The sequence below is a fragment of the Falco cherrug genome, chromosome 1 (assembly GCF_023634085.1).
Source record: "Falco cherrug isolate bFalChe1 chromosome 1, bFalChe1.pri, whole genome shotgun sequence".
Classification (NCBI taxonomy): Eukaryota; Metazoa; Chordata; class Aves; order Falconiformes; family Falconidae; genus Falco; species Falco cherrug.
The window spans coordinates 14,975,588-14,998,431 of record NC_073697.1 but is presented as its reverse complement, the minus strand read 5'-3'; the positions used below and the strand labels follow the sequence as shown (position 1 = coordinate 14,998,431).

The 22,844-nt window shown below is 44.1% G+C and overlaps 1 protein-coding gene across 13 annotated transcripts in view; it reads left to right on the top strand.

Annotated features, from left to right (window-relative positions):
- Positions 1–18,535: 18,535 nt before the first annotated feature.
- Positions 18,536–22,844, top strand: part of SLC10A7 (solute carrier family 10 member 7) — a 154,931-nt gene continuing 150,622 nt past the window's right edge. For 11 of the 13 annotated variants that reach the window (XR_008730799.1, XR_008730802.1, XM_055701409.1 and 8 more), the window contains exon 1: positions 19,833–20,054. Coding sequence is in view for 10 of the 13 variants with exons in the window: in XM_055701409.1 (XP_055557384.1) it covers positions 19,955–20,054 (100 nt within the window). In the remaining 3 variants the exon portion in view is untranslated. Of the gene's footprint in view, positions 18,557–19,832; positions 20,055–22,844 lie in introns of those variants that run through there. The other 2 variants (XM_055701439.1, XM_055701394.1) reach the window with 2 other exon arrangements.

The following is a 22,844-nucleotide window of genomic DNA, read 5'->3' as shown; positions in this document are numbered from 1 at the left end:
TTTTTTCCATGCAGATCAAGCTGTTACACACAAAGTGGGGGCAAAACAGATCTCTGTAACTGTGTGAACAGTGGCTGGTTTTCCCTTTCCTCTGGCACTGTGTGCACTGAAGGTGCTGCAGGCGTCTGCAAAGCAAAAGCCATGGAAATGGCAAATGAACACTGGGCTAGTGCATTCTTCATTGTGGCAAAGCTCCTGCCAAGTCAAAGACCATCGAATGTGAGTTTCATCTGAATCTAGAGAAGAGACTTAGGCTATATTAGTACTGTGAAAATTGAGAAACTGTTAAGTGAAATTTGCCATCTTGTTTTGGTGGTGTTTTATTTCTGATTTTGTTTTAGTTAAAGAAATAACTGACAAACCAGCGACTGTAAAAACTTAGTTGCTTAGTATATACACGCAGTTACCTTTTGAAGTCATCATCCTTCCTTACACTATGCAAGCAAAAATTCCTACATATGTTGGCCCTTCCCTGGTTTGTTAGCCAATGTACATATGAAGTGGACCTTAAATACTATACTGGCACACATCACAATATTAAGAATTCATGTTATAGCAATTGCTCAGTTCAGTGTTATAATGTGAATTCTTGAACCACTCCCAGTAGTAAAAAAACCCCCAACTATAAGTCAACAAAAGTTATTCTAGGTCTTGTGGTGATCTTGCCAACTCCTCTGGTGTAAAATCTGTAAGTTTGCTTACTTCTCCTGTTTGACAGGTCATCTAAGTAGAAGCAAGGAAGAGGAACACCCCGACAGTTTTGGAGAGGGCAAAAATGAGAAAATAAAACCCCGCTGCTCATGGTTTTTATACCATGTTTCTAAAACACGTGCTAGCATGAGTTCTGAGATTAGCTGAAAGAGAAGAAACTTTGCTCCGAGTTGTCTATGTCTGCTTCAGATTGCTAAAATTGTGGTGTTCAGAATTTGCTTGAAGACTACTGAGAGTTTATGTGCAACCCCCCCGCCCCCTTTTTTTATCTGCCCCTAATTGCTATAATTTGTCATGAAGAGAAGAGCGGGAAGAGCCTTTTAAAGCAGGTTGAGGATGGTGGGATGACTGGTGATGGCAGTGCAGGATGTGAGCAGGAAGCACACGCCTTCTGAGGGTAACTTTTGTTATTTAGTGAGGTCTATGGTTCAGAGGAAAAGTGGTAGACGAGAGCAAGAACTTTGTGCTAGAGGGGAAAAAGCAGAGTGCTACATCTTCAGGATGAAGACTTTTGCTTCTCTGGTGTGGTGAAAGTTAGTGCTGTAGGGGGCGGGGGTTTTAGATTTGTTTTTTATTAATCCTTGCTTCTGCAAAAGGAAAATCTTCCTTTAGGACTGGTCCAAGGTGTGGAACAAATACACCCAGGAACCAGGGATGGATGCTTACTACCCTCTACCTCGCTTCCCACTTACCTGACTTGCTGATACAAAGATGTCTCTGTGTGTGCTCAGCTGAAGCATCTAATCACATACCCACTACTGAAATGAAACAAAAAAAATGAGACGGCTATAGCAACATGAAAGTCTAGGCAGGAAGGGAAAAAATATATCCTGAATGGCTGGGGTGAGGGTAAGGGAGCACAGTAACCCCACGGTAGTGCATTGCTTGCACTGCTTAATGTACTCCCTGTAGCAGCACTCGGATGTCCCTGCTGGGTGGTGAATATGGGCTGGGGGCGAGGGGCATCTGCTGCCCCTGTGTGCTGCCAGGACCCCGGGAGAAGGGCAAGCGGTCGAGCAGGAGGATGAGGTGACTCGATTAACATGATGGTTTTATTATCATAAACTCATCTGATAACAGAGGAAGTCAGGAGCAAGCGTGGGTTTTCATAGCCGTGAGGGAGAGTCCCCAGAGGAGGTGCTGGCTGGTCGGGCTCAGTCTGTCAGCCGCAGCAGCCGTGGGTGGTTTGGGTTTGTAATTTCCAGAAGCAATTAAGACAAGAAAACAAAACACTGACTCAATGGGGTGAAGCAAATGTCATAAATTTCAGTACTTACTCAAAAGTTATTTTTCAGCCCTGCACTTAGCTAACTCAGTCCAGGAATTTCCTTTTTCTCCCCATCAGAATCGAATTAAATCAAGATTTTAATCCCATTTATTTCAAGATCCTTTGCTGGAAAACGGTAAACAAAACCGCTGTGGCTAGCGACTGACAAACAATGCATTTAGGGCTTAGCAAGCAGCCACTGAGAGCTGTTTTCTGTTTGAAGATTCTTGCTGGCTCCAAGTTTTGGGAAGTTCAGACTGCCTATGTCCAGCTGCCACCTAGCCTGATAACCACCACAGCCCCACCTGTCTTGTTGTTACTTCATGTTTAGTGGGAGTTTAATTGCAAACAGCTGAAATTGGTTGCTAATCCCCTGTGTGGAGTATGCTGGAGGCTTATGTCCTGTTGGTCTTGGAGTAAATTGAATGTAGTAGGTTTGGCAGTAGGTGGACTCTTTATTTTCATAAGAAGCTGACCAACTGATGTTGGTGGAAGGTAGTTCCTCTTAATTATTTTAAATCAAGCAGCTTGTCCAGTAAGTGGGATGCCACGTGAGTGTGAGGCTGTCTGCTCTGTTTCAGGCAGGGCTGGGTGCTGCAGAGCTGGGTTCTGCCTGCGCCTGGCCCCTGGGCATTGCCGGGGCTCAGCTGCGGGACGGTGCTGGCTTCTTGGCTCTTTGGGGCAACTGCTGTCTTCTGGTACGTGTTTATGGGCTGAAAAGCACAATGGTGCTATCTTCTGGCTGGGGTCTTTGGAGGCTGCTACACCACCAGTAAGTAAAAGTTAATTGCAAATTTATTTCCACGTAGCAGTAAGGGAAAGACACTTGGGGCCAGTTTCCTTTACAGAAAAGGGGGGGAAAGCCTGTTCTACGCTCATTTGATTAACCGGTGCTGTTAATCACTGCCAGGTTTATGAACCTCTATTATAAACTTGTTACTCTAAGGGGTTTCAGTTCAGCAGTTGAAAAACAGCTTTTGGGCCTCGGTAGGTAAGAGTAGCAAGAAGTACAAGTAGAAGCACTGAGCCTTTGAAGAGTGTATAAATAATTAGCAACCTATTTCATGTGGACTCTTTTGTCAAGATACAGTGTCAGACCTGGGATTTTACCGGAACATGATGAAAATGTGGAAATAGCTCTGTATTTATTCCAGCGTAACAATGTTGAAATGGAAAATAATTTGGTATATTAGAAGCAATTTTAGGTCACAAGTAACAGCTCTGCACTGCTGAACTGGTCTGGTATCTGCCATGGTTTCTTCAGAAAGTGGAAAGTGTCTGAAAGATTCTTTACACTCTTGTGTCTTTTGAATCTTAGATCCATATTTCATGGTTGCAAAACTTACAACACAGGTGAAAACCTGAACTGCATCTTAATAAAGAAAAGTGATGAACAAATAGTAGCTCATGCCACTTTGGATGGTAGAGGGAAATATAGAAGGTAAAATAGAAAACAAAGGTGGGAACTTAATGTTTTCCACACTGTGGTGCAAAAAACCCCACAACCCACAACAAAAATCCCCAGTCCTCCAGGACATACCCATATATCTCAGTCAAAAGTGACAAAAACTTTGCTCTTACTAATAAACAGCTAGTGCAAATCCCTCTGATGTAATATATGTATCTGGAAGCTAATGGCATCGCAAGTGTCTTAGATGTCAAGAACAACGCTGTTTTAGTCATGGTTTGGTTTAGCATCATTCCACTTGGTTGGCTTTGGTTGGTTTCGTTGTTTTTCCCCCCATGTTTGTATGGTAAAACTGTTTGCTTTTTAGGGCAAGACTTCTGCTCTTCCATTTTCAAACACTAATGCTGATCTCTGGGGAAAAGCCCCAACTCCATCCGTTGTAGATGGCTTTGCTTGTTCCCACTGGGAGGGGGATGCTCAGTTGGCATCAGCATGAGTTTTGTTCAACTAAGAAATTAATTCAGGGTAACCCTGCATCGGTCGGTGGTTGTGGGACTCCTGTAAGAAATCCATGTGCTTAAACGCGGAGGTTATTTTAGCAGAAATGCGTCTGTCTCTGCTACTTTCAGAAATGCTAATGGGACTTCAGCGAGGTCAAGACTTCAGAAGCACTTTCTCTATTAACCCAAACAGAATCAAGATTTCACTCTTCACCTTTTTCTACCGAGGCTTTCTGCCCAGCTTTGAAGTCTGGAAGGATAAATCAAACTCAAAGAGTGAACTTCATTTTGCCTGCAGTTCAGATGTTTGGGCTGAGCGATGGTAATCTCGGTGCAGGACCACAGGCCAGTGAGTTTCTCAATTGTGGGTGTGAGGCATTTTCCGCCTCTTCTACTTACATTAGGAATTACATAAAACTGTTTAAATAATGATTACAGTTTTTTTTAAAAAAAAATAGCTTTCATGCCTGTGTGCATTTGTATTTTAAGAGGCTAGTTTTTAGCTAGCTTTAAGTTGTATTTGTGCTTGTCAAATAATTTTAAAGGAATATGCTGCGTTATTAAAAAAGTGTTCTCTGTTTGCTTGTTATGTGATGTGAAATGCAATGGGATCTCTGCAGAATATAATACGCAGTGAAATGAGAAGTTTCAGCTGATATGTGGAAGGAGAGAGCATTACCCTGATTCTCCTGGGTTTAGCTCGGCAGCATGTGAGCTCCTGAAAAAAGTGAGGAGGCAAAACTGGACCCAGCAGGTGCTGCTGGGCACTGCCCGTGACTCCGGCTATGTGGTGGGTGTACGGCTGCTCCCTCCTGCTCAGGGACTGCTGCCAGTATTTGCCCACCCAAACAACTCCGCAGAACTCACGGATGGTTTGTCACAAACCCAGTGAACTTGGTGGCAATGTCCTAGTTGCAATTCTGCACCAGTCCAGGTGTTCAGTCCTCTGTGAAGCATTACCCAAGTTAGCCGTTCTGTTTAAATTTTCATTGCCGCTCTTGCTAAGAGTGTACTGCTCACTCATTTTCACACATCTGCCTCTAAGCTTGCCTTTGCTACTCAAGTGCGAAGCTGTGTGCAAGAGACCAATGTTTAGGCACCAGACAAACTACCCAGCTACATACAAAGCCAGCTCCTCCTCCTTAAACAAAACTGGTTCTTCCCACCCTCATCTAAACTGGAAGCAATGCTATAGAAATCCACAGGCTTCAGCAAGGTAAGCAATGGAAAAAGCAGGTCCGTATTTTTTCTACCTTCGGTACCTTCTGGTGTCCACTGGATGCTGACACTAATCTGGCTGTTGCGCATCCCACAGTGTCAGACTGAGCGACTTCATAGCCATCTCTGTGGTGGTTTTGATCTTTATTTTCACCATAGCCCATAGGGCAGGTTTTACACTTGACAGAAGTGGAAACCGTACCGCTCAGCCATTACTTTTTAATCTGCTAAGCAGGAAAGTGAGCCTTTTAAGTGCCTGGCTTGTGGGAGGTCATCATTAGTCTGTCAAAGTATTTCTTTATTGCTCTCTTCCATAAATGTATTTGATATGGCAATTCCTCGTTATGTTGTTTTGAACAGACAAGACGTACTGTTTATGAAAACAGACTTCTTAAAAGCAAGCTGTGGTGGCGGGTAAAGGAGGAGAGGTTGTTTACAATATTTTAAGCCAAACGGTTCCTTTGGCAGGAGGTTTTCTGTAACAAGTGAGAACAACAAGAATTAGCTCTCCCAGCACTTCGACGAGCAGAGATTTTTGTCTGTAATGAGAAGAATGAGACTTGTTTGACATTAGCTACAAAACAACACAGGAGAGATGAAGAAGGAGGGCAGAAATACATTACTGAAGGTGAGGAGAAACAACTTCACTGCTCTACTGTGAATTCCAAGATTCTTGCTCATTATAATGTATAATTATACATTATTCCAGAGGAGAGGTTGAAAGAAGGTAGGTCTTGCCAACCGTGCTAAATCCTGTTGAGGAACTGACCACAGCAGCATCCTACCTGAGTTCATATCATCCAAACTGTTCCCATTTTATTCTTCTGTACTGGATCCTTCTTTATGCAGAAATGCAAATTCTCTTTGGACTCCTGAGATTTGAAAACTGATTAGAATTTTTGTGTTCCTCCATTAAGGGTAAAAATATGTTATCCCAAGACAGACAGCCCCCCAAATTATACACTGACCTGAGAAAATGGGAATAGCTTGCTTTTGTCATTAAACAAATGACAGTTTTCAGCATCCAGTGCCAATGACGTGGTTGCACCTCTTCTGAATTTTTGTTGTCTCTCTGTTTTGTTTTTTTTTTTTTTTTTTAGCAGTTTAGTGAGAAGTTTACTAATGCCAGATTCTATTTACTTGAGGTAGGATATTCATCCATCTATCATTTAAAAGCCAATCTTTGGTTTGCTTTCTAAATCTAGTGTGTAATAGAAAAGTGGAGATATTATGTATGTGGCAATCCTAATTTCCTCTGCAGCTCTCTCACAGAGCAGAGCTTGAACTTAGAGGAGTTCAGCTCAGAGGAGAACAAGAGGAGGCTGGGCTGAAGTTTGGCTGCCTGAATGCATCTGGGTAGATATGTGTATGTGCGGCCTCTAGGGCATGGCTTTTGCTTTTAAGAACAGTGATGGATCAGGATACTATAGGAAAAAGTGAATATTTATTGACTTCAAGCTTAGGATGGTTGGTGTTGGCCAGATATTTCCTGCGTAATGAAATTGTAAGGCTCCTGCTTTCCCCCCTGCCCTTCTTTTCCCTTTGAGTGCAATTGCAAGGCTAGGTTGCATCGCTGGAGAACGGCTCCATTCCCACCAGTCAACGGTGCCATCTAAGCAGCAGTGGCTGCACACAGATGCCTCTGGACCCTGGTCTCCTGGCTCTGAAATACTTGTCTGTCTGGTGGTGGGGGACGATGATTGCTTTTCTTCTGGTCTGGCTCCCAAAGGCCCTTCATACTTCGCATACCCTAGTTACATTGACATGGTTCTTCCCTTTGCAAGGTCTTCTGACAGCCTCGAAAGTATTCACTTTGTCACTTGCTCTCCCCCGCTGTTGTTGGGTGTTTCATGGCAGCTGTCTTGGCTTTGCTCTCCCCCTCAACCTGTAGCACAACATGTGTATGTGTGCTTTGTTTCCTTGAAAGCTTGGGACAGGAAACTGGTGAAGTGGTCTGGTTGGAGTGGGATAGTAGAAAGCGAGAAGCTAAGGCTCTGTGTAATGGACCAAGTCTTATCTATGCAGCTTTCCTTCTGTGTGGATGCAACTGTGTGCTGCCTATTAATATTTCATTTGTATTGCACATACACACTGCTGAGAATGGTGCTCATCTAGGCATAAAAAGGCTATTATTAACCAATCTTATACGTACCTGTGAGTTTCCAGAATCTTATTACAAAAGTCATTCTTTTTGTCTGCTTCCATTCAAGTGTTAGAGGCTCCACTTGCTTCTGCTTCTCCACATAAGCCCACGTTTTTTTTTATTATGTTGTGAGAATAGCAGAGAAAACCAAGATATCTAAGGATCTTAAAGGAACTAAATAATTCTTACACAAGAGTTTAGGAAGATTTTTTTGGAACTATTTATTCCTTTTATTTCCTGATGGCAGTGCTATTTTCTTTACAAGGGCTGGCTAGGGGAAGTAAAAATGTGTGTTAAAGCCAAAGGGGTGTGTATTCCTCTGTACTTTACCTACAGTTTTTGGTTTAGACCCCAATCTGTTACACAGCCATAAAACAGGGATAATGCGATTGTAATAATAGACACAAATCAGGGTTAGGTCTGCTAAGCAAAAATTGAGAATTACATTGAAGTAAAGATTTATGGAGCTACTCCTAGGTATGTCAGGCAAGGGGAGAACCATGGATGTTTTAGATAGCACGTGAATATATGCAATAAAAGAAGTTATGAGGTTCTGGTTCTGTATAATCTGCTGAACTTTATTCTTTTTTTTGTGTGTATATGATAAAGAAGTTGTTAAAATCAGCAAGAGGAAAATCAGCAAAGTTTTGTTGCTGTGAGAGAGTTCTTACAATTTCAGGTCTACGGTGTCAATTTGGAAAACAGAGGGCTTTGTTGGGTTTTGTTTCTCTCTCTTTTTTTTTTTTTCTGAACAGTGGTATGAACTATAATTAAACCACACACCCACATATTTACATAGAAAGACAAACGGTCTGTTTATTTCAGCAGCTGTTTAACAAGTCACTAGCAAAATCAATTAAATTAATCCCAGGAAATAAAACTTGAAATAAAGATGATACCTGAAATCATTTTTATTCATGGTTAGAGACCATGCAGATTCTTTTGACAAGTTGAAAAATCTTATGGGTGATGTTGAAAACTTCAATGTACAAGTGCTAATTCAATTTGAGGGCAAAAAACCTGACTTGATAGAATGGTTTCTGTAGAGATATTACTAGAATAGCAAACCCCCAAGCAATACAAAGGCAGCCAGAGTATTGTATGCTCATTACCTGAATTTTCAAACACTTAACAACTGTGAGAAGTATGAATATGCAAAGCTTCCAGACTCTGACCAACATTCCTCTTATTCTTTTCTATTCTGGGGAATGAAAAAGCCAGGGTTTATGTCATTGCATACACGTAACTGTTATTAACTCAATTTAAAGTTGCATATGGTATAAGGTCATAGGTCTCTAACTCAGCGTTTAAGTAAATCAGCCTCCTCACCAGCAGCAGCACCTTAAAATATGTGTGCAAGTGCTCTGTTGAACTGGGGCTTAAAATTTCAGCCCTTGTATCTTCACAGCTGTTACGCAGGGAAGATGAACAGTGGACCTTGCACAGACAGTGTAATATTAAAAAAATATTAAATCACAACTATGGAGATTAAAATAGTAAAATGGGAACGAACTCTGGTCTTTAATGGTGAGGGTCCTAAACAGTCATCCTCATCTCTAGAAGGAAAAAAACATGGAAAAGAGAGCCTTATAATGAATGTCCCATGTGAGGGAATGGTTTGAATAAGAATTTCCTTCCCACGTGGAAGACCCCTTGACCTCCACGAGGATTTCGGGGACTTACTGCCATGTCGGGTCTGAAAGCTCCAAAGGCAGTGTTAATTTGCCTAATTTTAAGTTCTGGAGCAGATCCTGCAAGCTCTTGTTTGCATATATACTCCATTATGCCTGAATATTTTGTGCTGCTGTTTTATGAAGGATAATGTATCAGCCCTGATGTTTTAACTGGAAATGCAAAATACCACAAAGCACGCACCACAGTTACGCTAGCATCATTGCCTGACCCTTACCTTTTGCTTTTTCTCACATAAGCAGTACCATTGATTTTAGATAAGACAAAAAAAGCCCCTGAGATATTTGTGCAAGACTTAGGATCTTGTCCTTACTGCTGAATGCTCAAAGCTTTGACATCTAATCTTAAAAAAGACTATAAAAACTACAAGAGTCTGGGGTTTTTTAAAAGCTAAAATCATGTTGCTATAAATAAAGGACACCAGTCTCTGCAGGTTTAGGCCAGCAGGGCAGTAGCAAATCTGTTTATGTTAGATTATTTCTTAAATGTAAGAAAAATGTGTTTTAAAAATCAAAAAGCTGAACTGTGTATAACACCGAAGAATGCCACAAAAAAAAAAAAGCAGTTTGTGCCATGAATGCTTTTTGAATGCTTTTATCTTTTAAAAGGCATTTTTTTAATTCTGTATAGGCATTAAAGGATGTAGTCTGGGAGGTTTTTTTTCTGAGCTGCCTATAGTCTTTCTCCTCCTTGCTAACTCTTGCTGGTGCTGTTTGCAAGAGTCTTCTCAGCTGCCTGAGTCCTGAGGGTGCCAGGTAGGCAAATATTCTAGGTTATGACAAAAGCATTAAGGCTCTGAGCAAAAGGCTGGCAACATCTGCAGTTGCTCTAGGCTCCTAAACTCCTAGTGCTCTGATCACTTTGATGGGACCTGTTGGAAAACATCTGTCTATCTTCTCTTCAGCCTGAATGCTCCAGTTCCCTTTCTGTGGAAACCAAGTGGCACAGTGGCCAGTTGAGCACCACTGGGTAGTGTTTCAATATGGAGGTAGGTGGTGATGTGCCCTGAGATCTGGGAAGTGCTTCAGGGTCCTTAGCATATGCTGAATTACAGTGGAGAAGTGCAGGGGGAGACACCACTGTAGTCTGGAAACGTGGCTGGCATCTGAAACGAGACTTGCTAAAAGCAGAGCTCCTTGCTTGTTCGTCAGTGTCTCCGCAGGGAATTTCCTCCATGGACCGATTTTTCTACTGAATTTTTTTTGTCTCCATTACTTAACCTGAAATGTGAAAATCAGTCCAAGTTTCTGCCTAAATATTTTAAAAAGGGAAACACAAAAAAAAAAGATGTCCACCTGCTTGCCTACTGCAGACATGTAATAGTCTATGTACTAGTTGACACAACATTATCTGGGTTTTACTGAGCCCAACGAATTCTTTATGACAAAAGAAAAAGAAACCTGCTGGTCTTTAAATCACTAAATAATTTGTAAAATAAGCGTCTCAAGAAAATGAAGAGATAAGCACAGGGAAGGAATGGTGTCACTTTTGTGTACCCAATGTTCAGAGCACGACTTGGGTCTTAACTACAGAGGGCCCTGCCAACTACTGACTGGAATTTAACGTTTTAGCTCCCATGTGGCTTCCTATCTAAGAATTGACAGGTGATTTGTGTAGTAATCAATATGCTGCTGCTTCCTGGAGTTGTACACATTTTCTAATAATCCCAATTTTTGTTTGGCTGTCACTGTTAAAGATGATCAGAAAAGAAGGGGTTTGTGAATATAAATGAAGCATCCTATCGCTCAAGGCTGTGCTCTGTCTAGCTTGTGCAAAATGATGTTATTTGGTGTTAACTCCATAGCTTGCTTTTTTGCAGAAGGCTGGCTCTGTATTTTGGAATGCTGAATAGAAAATTAAAAATGCAGGCCAGTCTTCGGGAACATTTTACTTACTGTTTTAATAAACTTTTGTTTATGCCTAGAGGTGCCATTAAATTACCAGCCAGACATTAATATACAGTACACAAGGGATCTTGTATATAAGCAATGATTATTACTGCGTGACTCAGACGAAGCTTGCTATATACACAGATAGCTGCTGGACGGGAGATGAAAAGTGAATACCTGTCTGCATAAAGAGTGGTGGTACTTAGGCAGTGGATGTGCTATTTGGTCGGCTATGTTCAGAAGAAAACTATTTTTTTCAGAACAGAAGCATGACTCAAGGGGACAGTGGTGTGTCATGGTAGAAACACCTTTGCTTTCATAAAATGATGGAAGGCAAGCACATGGTGTGGATGATCCCGGAGCTAAAGTTACTAAGTATCTCCAAGTGAAGCATTATTCTGGCCTCTCTTAAACAAGGAGTCTTTTTGCACCACCAAAGCATCTACTTCAGCTGCTGACTCTGAGTATGCAGGGATGCTTGAAATGGTTAATTCCAAATGTGGCTTGCTTTCTGTGCTCCTGTGTCTGCAGCGAGACTACCACCCAAGGAAGTGAAGGCTGCAAGAACAAGCTGGAGTAAACATGGGCCATGGACCCCACACTGGAAAGTATCTGTCTGAGTAGCAGGGTGGACAGGTAAAATCAGAAGGATGCATTTTGCTGTAGGCCTTGTGCTTGCATGCTTCCACAGACAGGTACAACGTCAAATGTGGGATTGCAGGAGTGTTTTAAGTTCATCTAGAAAGAAGAAATTCAAAATCCCTCCAGCTCCTGAAAAAATGTATGCCAATTAATTCTGAATTGGGATTTTCCTTTACATTTGATCTACTTAAGAATGCACCACAAGGAAAGTTTCCTATGAGGAAAGCTTAGAAATGCTCTTAGGGAAAAGGCACCATCGTAGCTCTCCCACTTCCTACAGGGATCAGGGTAGAGCTCTGCTTAATGCACATCCTCTAAAGGAAATATAAGGCCCTACCTAATATAGTCTTCTTAGATTCTGCTGCAAAAAAATAACCAGATGATTCCTCCCCATCTGCTCTTCTTGTTTCTAGCTTCCCTGATGCACTTTCTGACTGACTTGCACCTACAAAAAAAATGAGTTCTTTCCCTCCTTTACTATAGCACATGGCTCTGGCATTAAAGCCGCTTACATGGAATGAGATGTGGGAGACTGGATGGGACCTCTGAAATGAACAACGAGATGACTTGCGTGGTATAAGCTGGAGAGATGGCAGGCAGTGGACAGTGCTGCTTGGAAATCTTCGTGAGACCCGAGTAGGTTGTAGGAATATTTCAAGTTCACAGCAGAATAACTTCCTTTCCTTGAGAATAGGAAGGAGAGGGCAGACTGTCCCAGGGGCAGACTGTCCCAGGATGCTGAGCCTGAGAGAAGGGAGGAGTGAGAGAGTTTAGCAACTGTGTTGGCTGTGCTAAAGAAACAAGTGGTGGCCATGTGCCAAAGGTGCAAAAGCCTTGCCTCCTGGTTAGTGAGGCAGTGGTAAGCGAAATGCATCTGTAAGAAGAACAGTATGGCAGTAGGCTTGGATAGAAGAGGCTTTCCCTTCAGTCTATGTCCTTCATGACGCTGTTTACCTTGGGATGGTATGTACCCCAAAACTTACCTCAGTGTCACTTTAATTCTCAGTTCCCATGCCATCATCCTCTCTTTGTTCAATTAAGCAGTCTGGGCTGGATGCTTCTGGAATAATGACTGCATCCAAAACTTTCATCAGACAGTGCTGACTTCATGATTTGTATCTGATTACTGCCAAAAAAATGAGGCAGTCATGTTTTCCTTATATTTGATGGTTGGAGGGGCTGTATTTGTTTCCATGCTTATGTTTTTCATTTATGTTATTATTTGCCAGCAATATGCAATCGTGTCCTCTGGTTTAGTTCAACTTTATTCCCTTGTCCTCATGTGATAGCGTTTTAGGCACAAAGCGTCCCAGTTTTTTTAATATTTCATCACCTATTAATGCTGCAGATCGTGGGATGAAGAGTTGTCAGCATCCTCATTTTTTCTGTATTGACAGATATAATAGCTGATTTGTTATTAAATAGCTATTCAAGGTTCTTTTCCTCTCTGGTTATATTTTTTTTTCCTAATTATTTAGCATATTTCCCAATAGCTTATCTCCCTTTCTGATGCCACTTTATTTTTTTTTTTGTGTGTGTGTCTAATTTCGCATTTGAGATATGTTTTCCACTTAACTTTGAAACTTTGAGGGGCAAGGCAGAAGTGAACCTGGTCAACGCAAGAGATATCAGACCCAGAGATATCAGATATAGACTGATATCAGATATAGACTAATATCAGAGATATCAGTGTGCCTTCATGCCTCTCTAAGAGAGGGCTTGTGAGGATTTCTGCAGGAGATGAAGCACGAGTTTGTATCAGTTCAGAGTACTGCCAGTGGGGATCTCCTGACAGCTTTGGCCTGGTGGTCCCCATTCATACTGAATCACCAATGGTATTAATTGCTGCAGCTGGTACTAATGAGGGCTACATTAAAGTGAGGTCCATTATGTGTCTGTGCAGTACAGGTCCTTGATTGTGTGCCTGGGTTTATGCTTGCACAGTACCTGGTCCAAAGAAGCCTTGCAGTCTGATCAAGATCTCCAAATTCTGCTTTGGTATAAGCAATTTAGGAAAAAAGAAATAAAAGAATATACCACTTCCAGCACTCCAAAGGGGCATAGTGCTACACAGATGGGTGGGAACATGCACCTTCCTCTCGGGTCTAACATAGGCAGCACACAGAAGCACTTATGTTCCTGCGGGGGAACTTCCTAGTCCATTATAAATCAAAAGGCCAGATAGGCTGGGATCAAGTAACTTGATTTTTCAAATACTGGGGAATTTACTTCAATGCAGGTAAATGATGGTGGCACTGTTAATATACAACTGTAAGCTCCCCTATTTCCTTGCATTTTCAGAAAGGGTTACTGAGGGAAAGGCAGGCAAAACCTTCCTTTGTAAATCTGTACCCTAGTATGTATAACAAGCTGCTTGGTTTCCAACCTGCAGGGGGAAATTGTGGTGGCTTGTCAGGACTGAATGGTCAGGCTCTAAGTTATGAACACGGTTTGATGTTCAAAATAGTCAACAGAGGCCAATGTGCCAAGCTAAGCACAAAGGATGTGTCTACACTTGCACCTTTCTATTGCACATCACGTTGACCCTGAGACTGTAGTCTCTGAAATGACCAAACTGGCCGTGGTCAGAGTTCATCACAGGAATGCGCTTGGTTTTTCTCCAGACTGATGGAGAGCTGGGTCCTGGCCTGTGGTGAAGACAGGACATGGCAATGGTGTGCGAAGATCCAAGAGGTATGAAGCAACAGGTGCTGTCATATGATGAAGTCAAACAGACAAGTCTAAGCCTAAAGACAACTTCTCTGGCATTCTTCCTCAGGGAAGCTCCTGAATTTGTTCTCTGTACCTTTAAACTCTTTGCTAACACTAAAATCAAAAGGGACAGACACAAGAGAAATCAGGCGCCACCTCCCATCCAGCTAAGTGAATACAAGGTTTGGAGCATGGGCTGTCCTTCCTCTTGGGCAAGCCCTGCTGTTCCTTCTTCTAGAAGGCAAAGCTCAAGCTTCTAAAAGCCAGCTTTCAGCAGCCTTAGGACAACCCCTTTTTCTAGCAGCTGCCTCTTTCTCAAGCCTAAATGTGCTCATGTATTTCTGATTTCTCCAATGGCTGCTCCTTCCAAACTTGACCTTTGTGACAGGTATCACAGCTTGGAGGATTGTTCTTTCTGATTTCTCTGATTTGCATGTTTTCCCATTATGAGTGGTTAGTTGCTCTGAAAGTGTTGTAAAATGTTTGCATCTGCACACGTGTGTGTACGTGCCCAGGAATAAAGCTGCTGCTTCTCCCCTGTAAAAACACAGCACAGGTTTTTATGCTGAAACGGCTCGTATTTGAGGTGGTTTTGGTATGATTATTGTAATATTAGAAGGTTATTTTTGTAAGCGTAAGGAGAAAAAGTATCACCATCTCTGAAGTGTCTTACTTAACAAGTTAAATCCAGTTGTTCACTGTGAAATCATCCAGAGAAGCCATTTCATGTTCTCACTTTCATTTTCCAGGTTTAAGTATGTACAGCTTTTCATGGTTTTACGAAATCTATATATTTTTTCTTATGTTTTTAAATTGCAGTTAAAGCAGCCCATAATCTGTTTCAAGCATAACTTTATTATGGCAATTGCTTTTTGTTTTTCTTTTTTTTTTTTAATGCAACCTTCTGAATGCATTATAGCCTTGTTGTCTACTGGGAAACCATATTTTTGTGAAAAAGTGCAAAACATGAAAATTTATCAAATCTATACGGTCTCTTGGAGGTCTAGGAGGAGAAGGCAAGAATGAGTGAAGCAGCACTAAGCCAGGTTCTGTTTGCATTAAGAACAAGCAGGTTCTAGGAAAGGGTTCAGCAGCGCCATGTTAGTTGCCTTTTAAATTTTCTTCCTAATACCTAAGATTAGTGCATGAAAATTTCACACTGGGCTCTTAAGTAGAAGAAAAATTGCTTATTTGTTGGATACCTAAATATACAAGGACTCTTCACTACAAGTGGATAAAAAAAAAAAGCATTATGCATTTTAAGTCTCTGGGGAAAAACAAATCATACCATTATAGAAATAAAACCAAAGATTCACAAAACCTTTTATCACCTTACAGCTTCTATTTATAAAAGCATGCCTATACGTGTGTTTAAGTCCCATTAAGTGCTGTTCTAAATTGAACTTGTACATAATTCCTACTACTGCATTATGCTCATGGTAGTAAGTCCTGCAGCTGGCAATACCTAAGCGCCCACAGGCATTTAATAATATTCAGCAGCAACAACCAAAAAATCCCTTGCACGTGCCTAAAACAGTGTAAGAACCTAGATCAGGAGAGAGTAAGAGTTGTGAATTCCACTTCCATAATGAAAACCAGCTAATGGGATCAGTATAGCAATTTCAAGCACCTGAGATCTGAAATAGTGCCACTAAGTGCTTGTGAGAAATGTGTTGTAAACTGTCTCCCATATATTTCCACTTTTTCTCCTCAACTTTCCTATTTATAATTAACACCTCTCTTTATCTTGTTCATTCTGAATATCTTTGTTCTTTTCAAGATAAATTATTTACTATCTCTTTCTCTCGTTTAAGCTCCCTTTATCTCGTGATCCCTTCTCCTTTATATTGAAATCTCTCCTGTCTAAATGCATAATCAGATGACATCTGCCACTACAGAAGTTAAAAATCCCAGTGCATTCCCTAAAATAACTTAAATGTGCAGTTATTAGACAGTAAGGTATAGCTGTACAGGTAAGAGGCTGGGTACACAACAGAAAAAGGCTCCATATGGCACAAAGGGGAGCTAACATCTCGGCATCGGTTGCAAACCACATGAGACCGATTGTTCGTAACGTGAAGCCCAGAAACGTCCAGTCCACTTCTGCATCTTTGCAGACATGAAAACTGGTCGCTGCTCATATTAACGGTCCTGTTGATTTCAGTAGATTACCTGTGAGCAATGAAGATGTGGTGTCACGTAGCTACGCATGTCACGAAGCTTTTGTATTATGCAGAAGGAAGCACAAGGGCCTTGAGAGGCAGGAAAGCATCTGGAAGCCCCGAGGTATGTTTGCCGTTGAACAAAAATGAAAATTTGGTCATGTGAAATCAGAGAGAAGCTAAATTCTCGTTCCTGTACTGTGTCTAAGCCCCAGCTAAATATATCCCAAAATGCTTTTGTACGATGTAATGGAGCATACATGTACACATGTGCCAGACCATTTTGGGATCTGGTCGAGTCCCAGTGGTTAATGAGGAAAGTGAAATGTTGCAGGATAGTTGTGGATGACAGACACTGAATTGCCCCTCTCCGATACTGATCAAATGCCTCAATATGGATGACAAATTGCCTTGTAACAACAGTGATGCTGTCTTGCAGACTTGAGGGGCTTAAGAGTCCTGCTAATTATACAGTACACTTGTAGTGCTTTTTTCCTTCCTGTTCCGAGCTGGTGGGGCAGGGCTTAGAGAGTGCTGTCGTATTTAAAAGCAGGAACAACTTAATCTATTTCTCATGTATGAGACCTATATGTTTATCATGCTAATTGAAGAATAGCTTTTAAACAAAACCAGTTAAAAAATCTTTGTAAAAGTCTTTCAATACACAGCTTAGAATATCTGCATATGATCTTAAAAATTACAGAAGAGACATAAATCTGTATATTTTGTAAATCAGTTGGCAAAATAAGTTTATTATAAACTTCAGATCTCTTTGGAAAAATCTTCCAAGCAAAGCATCCACTCAAAGCAATGGAGTCTTATAATGTCTTTAGTGAGTACAGACAAAAGTTAAATTTTTTCTGTGATACCTGATAACCACTGGCCAGCCATTAGGTTTTTTTTAGTATTTCTTAACTGTTATAATATGCAGTGAGATAGCTCATCCTTGTCTAGAGAATGAGAGACAGGCCTGGGACGGCGCACAAGGAGTGACCTTTGGATGGGAAAATGAGAGCAACCTTCCAGGGCCTAGGGCAGAACCTGAGGTTTCTAACTTTTGCCAGTTAGATCTGCTGTAAGCAAACATCTGAAACTTGTTGGCAAAATGAACCTAGAGTTAACTTGGGCAGTGGGCAAGATCAGGAATCCCCAGTTGGCATCCACCTGCAAAGAGTGAGGGGCAGGATAAGTAATGTACAAAAACAATGATGCAAAAGCAGGGAGAGACTGCCGTCTTCACTGCAGGATTGAATTTTATTACAGACTGAGTGCCCTCCACACCTGCCTCTACTTTGCATCTGTCTACAGCTTCTGCAGCAATTGCCACCTTCGTTCACTATGAAATCTGGCTGCTTCTGAATACTTAACTTTTGGACTCATTAGATTGTCATTTTGCTTTGCCTCGGTAACAATGCTTTCCTGAATTGTGCTGAAACTGTTTGTGCTTTCTCGTCCTGCAGGTGCAGACTGAGGCCTCTGCATCGTGCAATGAACCAGCTGGACTGAACCACCAGGCAGAAGGTGCCAAGCTTCCTGCCCCATCTCTGTTAGGACCGCCAGGGCTGTGCACATGTTCACAACAAAATGACCTGGGAAACACTGGACATCTGCCTGGTCTCCTGCTGTGTTCAGATCAGAGGGCCTGTGCCTTGCTAGCGTGTTTTCAGAGCCACGTTAAGAAAAGATCTAGGAGTGGTGCAGATAAAAAACATCACAGAACTATGGCCCCCTCACATGTGAATGCGTATCCACACAAAGATTTAATGTAATTTATATGATAAACATTGACTTTACATCTTTAGCTGATCCATCTTATCCTTCTTGTGTAGTAATCAAATCCTCCAAGTGATCAAATTCTACGCTCATTCCAATCACAGCTTGCTCTAGAAGAACAGCCGTTACGTGTTTATTTTCTCCCCAAACAGTCAGCCTGTAGCAGTTCACAGGCAAAACACTGTGAGGTTTTGCAATTTGGCACTCATATCTGAGAAAAGAGCAAGGACCACCATGTACTCCAGCAAAGCAGCGAAATGTATAATCATCTTACACTGCACACTGTGGATCCCTCATGGGTGGGAGAAGGCACATTTCCTCCCTATTAAAAAAAAAAAAAAATCAGCTATGACGTATATGTGTTTACACAAGTGAACCTGACAGGACATACAGCAATATACACTTCCTGAAGTCGCCGAGAGCACAGCAGAGCTCTGAGGTACAAACATTTATTTACGTGGTAGCGGAGAGCAGAAAAGTGCGTGGCAGGGCTGTTCTTTGAAGCCTGAATAGACCCACAAAGACCGCGAAGTACAAACTTACCGAACCGTTCAGAAGTCACACGGCAGAACCGCTGTGTGGGGAACCCGCCAGCCCCTGCCAGCCGTGGCCGTGCCGGTGTGAGCAGCAGTGGTGGCGGCACGTCTCGTACTTTGCCATGTCCCTGTCGGTGTGATCCAGAGCGCGGGGCCGCGGCCGGGCGGGGGCTGGGCTGACGCACCCCACGGGAAGCGGCGGGAAGGGGGGAACGGCGACGGGACGCGCAGGCCGAGCACCAGCGCGGGGGGGTTTACCACACTCTGCTTTAATGGAAGTGTATTGAACACTGAAGTAAACCCACCGACCTCCGCACGGGGAATCGTCTCCAGCTTGGAAGCCGGCCCGTTCGGCAGGCGCACCGCAGGTGATGTCGGCAGGTCGCGACAGGCGATTCTTCTCCCGCGGGCAGGGCAGACGCCTGTGGGTCCGCTCGGGCCAGACAGGCAGGCGCCGTCCTGCGGCAACCAAGCGGCACAGGGGCGAGCTCCGGGGCGACGGGGAACAACCTGCCGCCTCGGCGGGGGGGCGGGGCGGGGCGAGGCGGCCGGCCGTGTGCGAGGCCGGTTCGTGTGTGGCACGGCCGGTTCGTGCGTGGCACGGCCGGCGCCGCCCGCATTCGCAATACGGGCTGCAGGATTGCGGCCGGCGCTATCCTCACTGCCGGCAGCCGCGGCCCGCCCCCACGGGAGGATCCCGCTCCGCTTCCCGGGCGGGAGGGGGCGGCGGGGGTGCCCGTACGGCCCGGGAGCGGCCCCGTCTGCCGCCCCCTGCCTCAGCCCGCTCCACGCGCCCAACGGCCAGCCCGCGCCCGCCCTCCCGCGCGTCAAACGCTGGGCGTCTCGCAGGCGTTGTAATGTACCAAAACAGCGCGCACAGCCGCGCTGCCCCGCCGCGTCCGCTCAGACCCCGCGCCCGCCGGGGCCGCGCCGCCCGCCGGGACCGGCTCTGGGGCCGCGCTGCCCGGCCCGCCTGGCGCTGGCGCTGCCGCCACCGTCCCGTCTCCCCGCTCTGTTCCGCCGGCGGCGGCGGCCCGGCGCCACCGCCTCGGAGCGGGGAACGCAGCGCGGAGCAGGGGCGGCCGAAGCCGGTGTGGGGTCGGCGCTGCGGGCAGTCGGGCGGGCGGCGGCGGTGGCTGCGTGTCTATTCGGAGGTGCGTGGTAGCAATGGCGGCGGTGGGTGAGACTTTTCCTGTCAGCGGATCCGGCTGGTCCTGCCGGCGGGCGGTGGGGCTGCACCCCGCCCCGCCGCTGCGCCGTGGTGCGCCGGGCCGGGCCGGCGGGTAGCGCCGCGCCGCGCCATGGGGCTGCTGGAGCGCCTGCGGAAGGAGTGGTTCATCGTCGGGATCGTGCTGGTCATCGCGGTGGCGCGGCTAGAGCCCGCCGTCGGCGTCAAAGGGGGTGAGTGTGGCCGCTGCCCCGCCGGGGCTGGCTTGCCTCGGTAGTTCGGCGGTGTGGCGAGCGCCGGGCAGGGGCCCCGGAGCCGAAGCCCGGGCCCCCCTGGGGGGGCTGGCGGGACTTTGTCAACTCCCCGGCGGCCGGCGCTGCCCCCCGCCGCGTTTGGGTCGTGCGGGCCGGAGCTGGGCCCCGGTACCGGCGGGGAGCGGGCGGCCGCGCAGCCGGGCGGTGGAGGCAGTCGGCAGTCCGCGGGTCCGTGGGCGGAGGGTGCCGGTCGCCCTGCTGCCGGGGGCGCCGAGGCATGGTGGGGCCCAGAAACTTTGAAGCGAGTTGCCGGGGGGCGGCGGGGCTGGCGGGCACAGGGGGGTGGGCCGGGCCCCCTGTGCGCCCCTCGCCCTCCCGCCGCGCTCGCCGGTCACTTCCTCAGGTAGCCGAGGAGTAGTTCGAGGTGTGTTCCCGTGTGTAGCTTTGCTGGGCGCTGTGCCGGCTGCTGGGATAACAGCCTGCTCTTTTTTTTTTTGATTAGTAGTAATGAGAAGTGGATAGCGGCTTACTTTGAACGTGCTCCTCCTAAACTAAAGACTTCAAAAACTCTTTAAGATGGGCCTGAAGCCCTTGCACTTCAGGGTGCGGATGTCTGCCATCTGTGAGCTTCCCGAGAGATGTAGCTTAATCTGTATTACAGTGTATATTGTGTTAAAATCCCAGGTGCTGTATCTCAGCCAGATAATTTTTTTCACTTTATAGCAACATATTTGCATTTTAAAGATTTTTCTTTTAATTATTCCCTCATGAAAGATGAGGGAAAAGAGTGATTGTATGCAAAATGGTGTCAAATGTTAACCGTAAACAAATTGGAAGAAAGATCTGTCCTTTTCTAAGCAGTGAGGTCTTGTTTGCTTTTCGTAAGGAGAGCTGATGAAGTAACCGGTGTTATTTTAAAATCAACAGTGTATTTTTTAAGTATAAATGTGGGCAGCATCTTCTGATTAGTTTCTATTGTAACTTCAGTTCCAAATCTTCACAATTTTCAAAAATAAATTACATTTTATATGTACTTTTTTCTAACTGATTTAAAAGATTTAAGAAAAGGGATGTAGAACACTTGAACAAAATTCCTTCAGTAATTCCATGTTAGGGGAGGAAGAATCTAGCTGTGTTTCTATATGCATAGATTTTTTAAATTTTTTTCTTTCTTAACAGAGCTGAAGTTTGAGGATAGATAGCTTCTCAGCCAACCCCATCCCCCTGCCCTCCTTAGGTTCTGGGAAAAAAGAAAGTGATTTAAAAAATACAGCTCTGAACACTTGCTGTGGCCACTAAGGCTCTGGTACTTCATGGAGTTCAGGGTAGGCAAGTGCCTGCTGTGTGAGGATCTCTTCTAACATCTGTGTGCTCTTTTGCATAGGTGAATAGGATCCACTTGGAGCTTCTTCCAGGATCCATGCTGTTGTCCCTTTCTTGTTTGATTGTCATGCTAACTGTTAGCAGCAGTGTGGGAGATCCTTTTAACTAGAATAGGAGATAATTTTTTCCTCAGCTTACTTCCTGCATGGAAGCACTATGATGGAGTAGTTCGTTTAATTATCCTATTGCAAAGAGATGTCAGGCTTTGACATGGTATTGTTCCCGGGTCAACTTGCTTGAAAAAACTTGCAAGCATTGATTGAAACGTGTGAGCACATGTTCCCCAAAGTGGTATCCCTCATCTACTCATTTTAAAACCAGAAAAAAAAAAAAAAAGGTGTGAAGGCGTGGGAAATATCAGCGTATGGGAAATCTTTAGTTTGTAATCTTCTAGCTGACAAAACCATATATTGTAATTTGCAGGGCCTTACTGAATGGTGTGGATGGTCCAGTGTCCATACCAGTGGAACATTGTGCCACAAATAACAAAGATTTGTGCTGTTGCCACCTTCGGGGCATAAGCCAAGCCCTTTTTGTGTGTTTTCCTATTTGATGAATGAGCCTATTTATTTCCTTTGTGAAAAGAGCTTTCCTGACCAGTTTTTTGCAGGAGAGATGAAGGGGATCTGTTCTGACCAGAGTTCCCAGTGTTCCATGAACGTGGTTGCTCTAGTAGTGGAGGTTTCTCCTGTGTAAAGGAGTTCAGGTAGCCCAGTGAAAAAACCTAAAATACACACACAGAGTCCTGGAGGAACCCTTATCTTAGCCAGACTAACTAACCCACTACCAGTCTGCCCAGTGTGTATATGCATGTACGTATATACTCTAATTTTCTAAAACATTAGAAAAATGTTATATATATAAAAGTATAGTTTTCTGTGTAACTACATATATAACTTTTCTGTTGTTTCCCCCCTCCCTCCAGCTGTTCAGCTAATGTGCCATAATTTTGCAATGAGCCATGTGCTTTGTTGCAACTTTAACTCTTGCATTTCCTGGCTTACTTTTACCTTATGCTTCATATGAGTGGTTTATTTTTTGTGTTTAACACAGAGTTTTAGTGTCTCATAAAGAGAGCCCTCTCTGAGAGTAGGGTTTGGGTTTAAATGACTAGAGATGCAAATTTGATTAGACTCAGTGTATGATCAAATCCCTCTAATTTAAGGATCATTGACCTTGTTCCAGTGTGACCATCAATGTATCATTCATCCAAGAGAGCAGAAAGGATCTTCTCTTCTGGAATGTTGAGTAAAGGCTTGCTTGTTTGCTGCTGCAGTTTTGCTCATGAAACTTGCTCTCGCTTGCAGAGTTAGCGTATTACTTTGGTCCTAAGTAGGCTGCTAATATTTTCTTTATAATATAATAATTGGTTGAATGCTTGTGAAA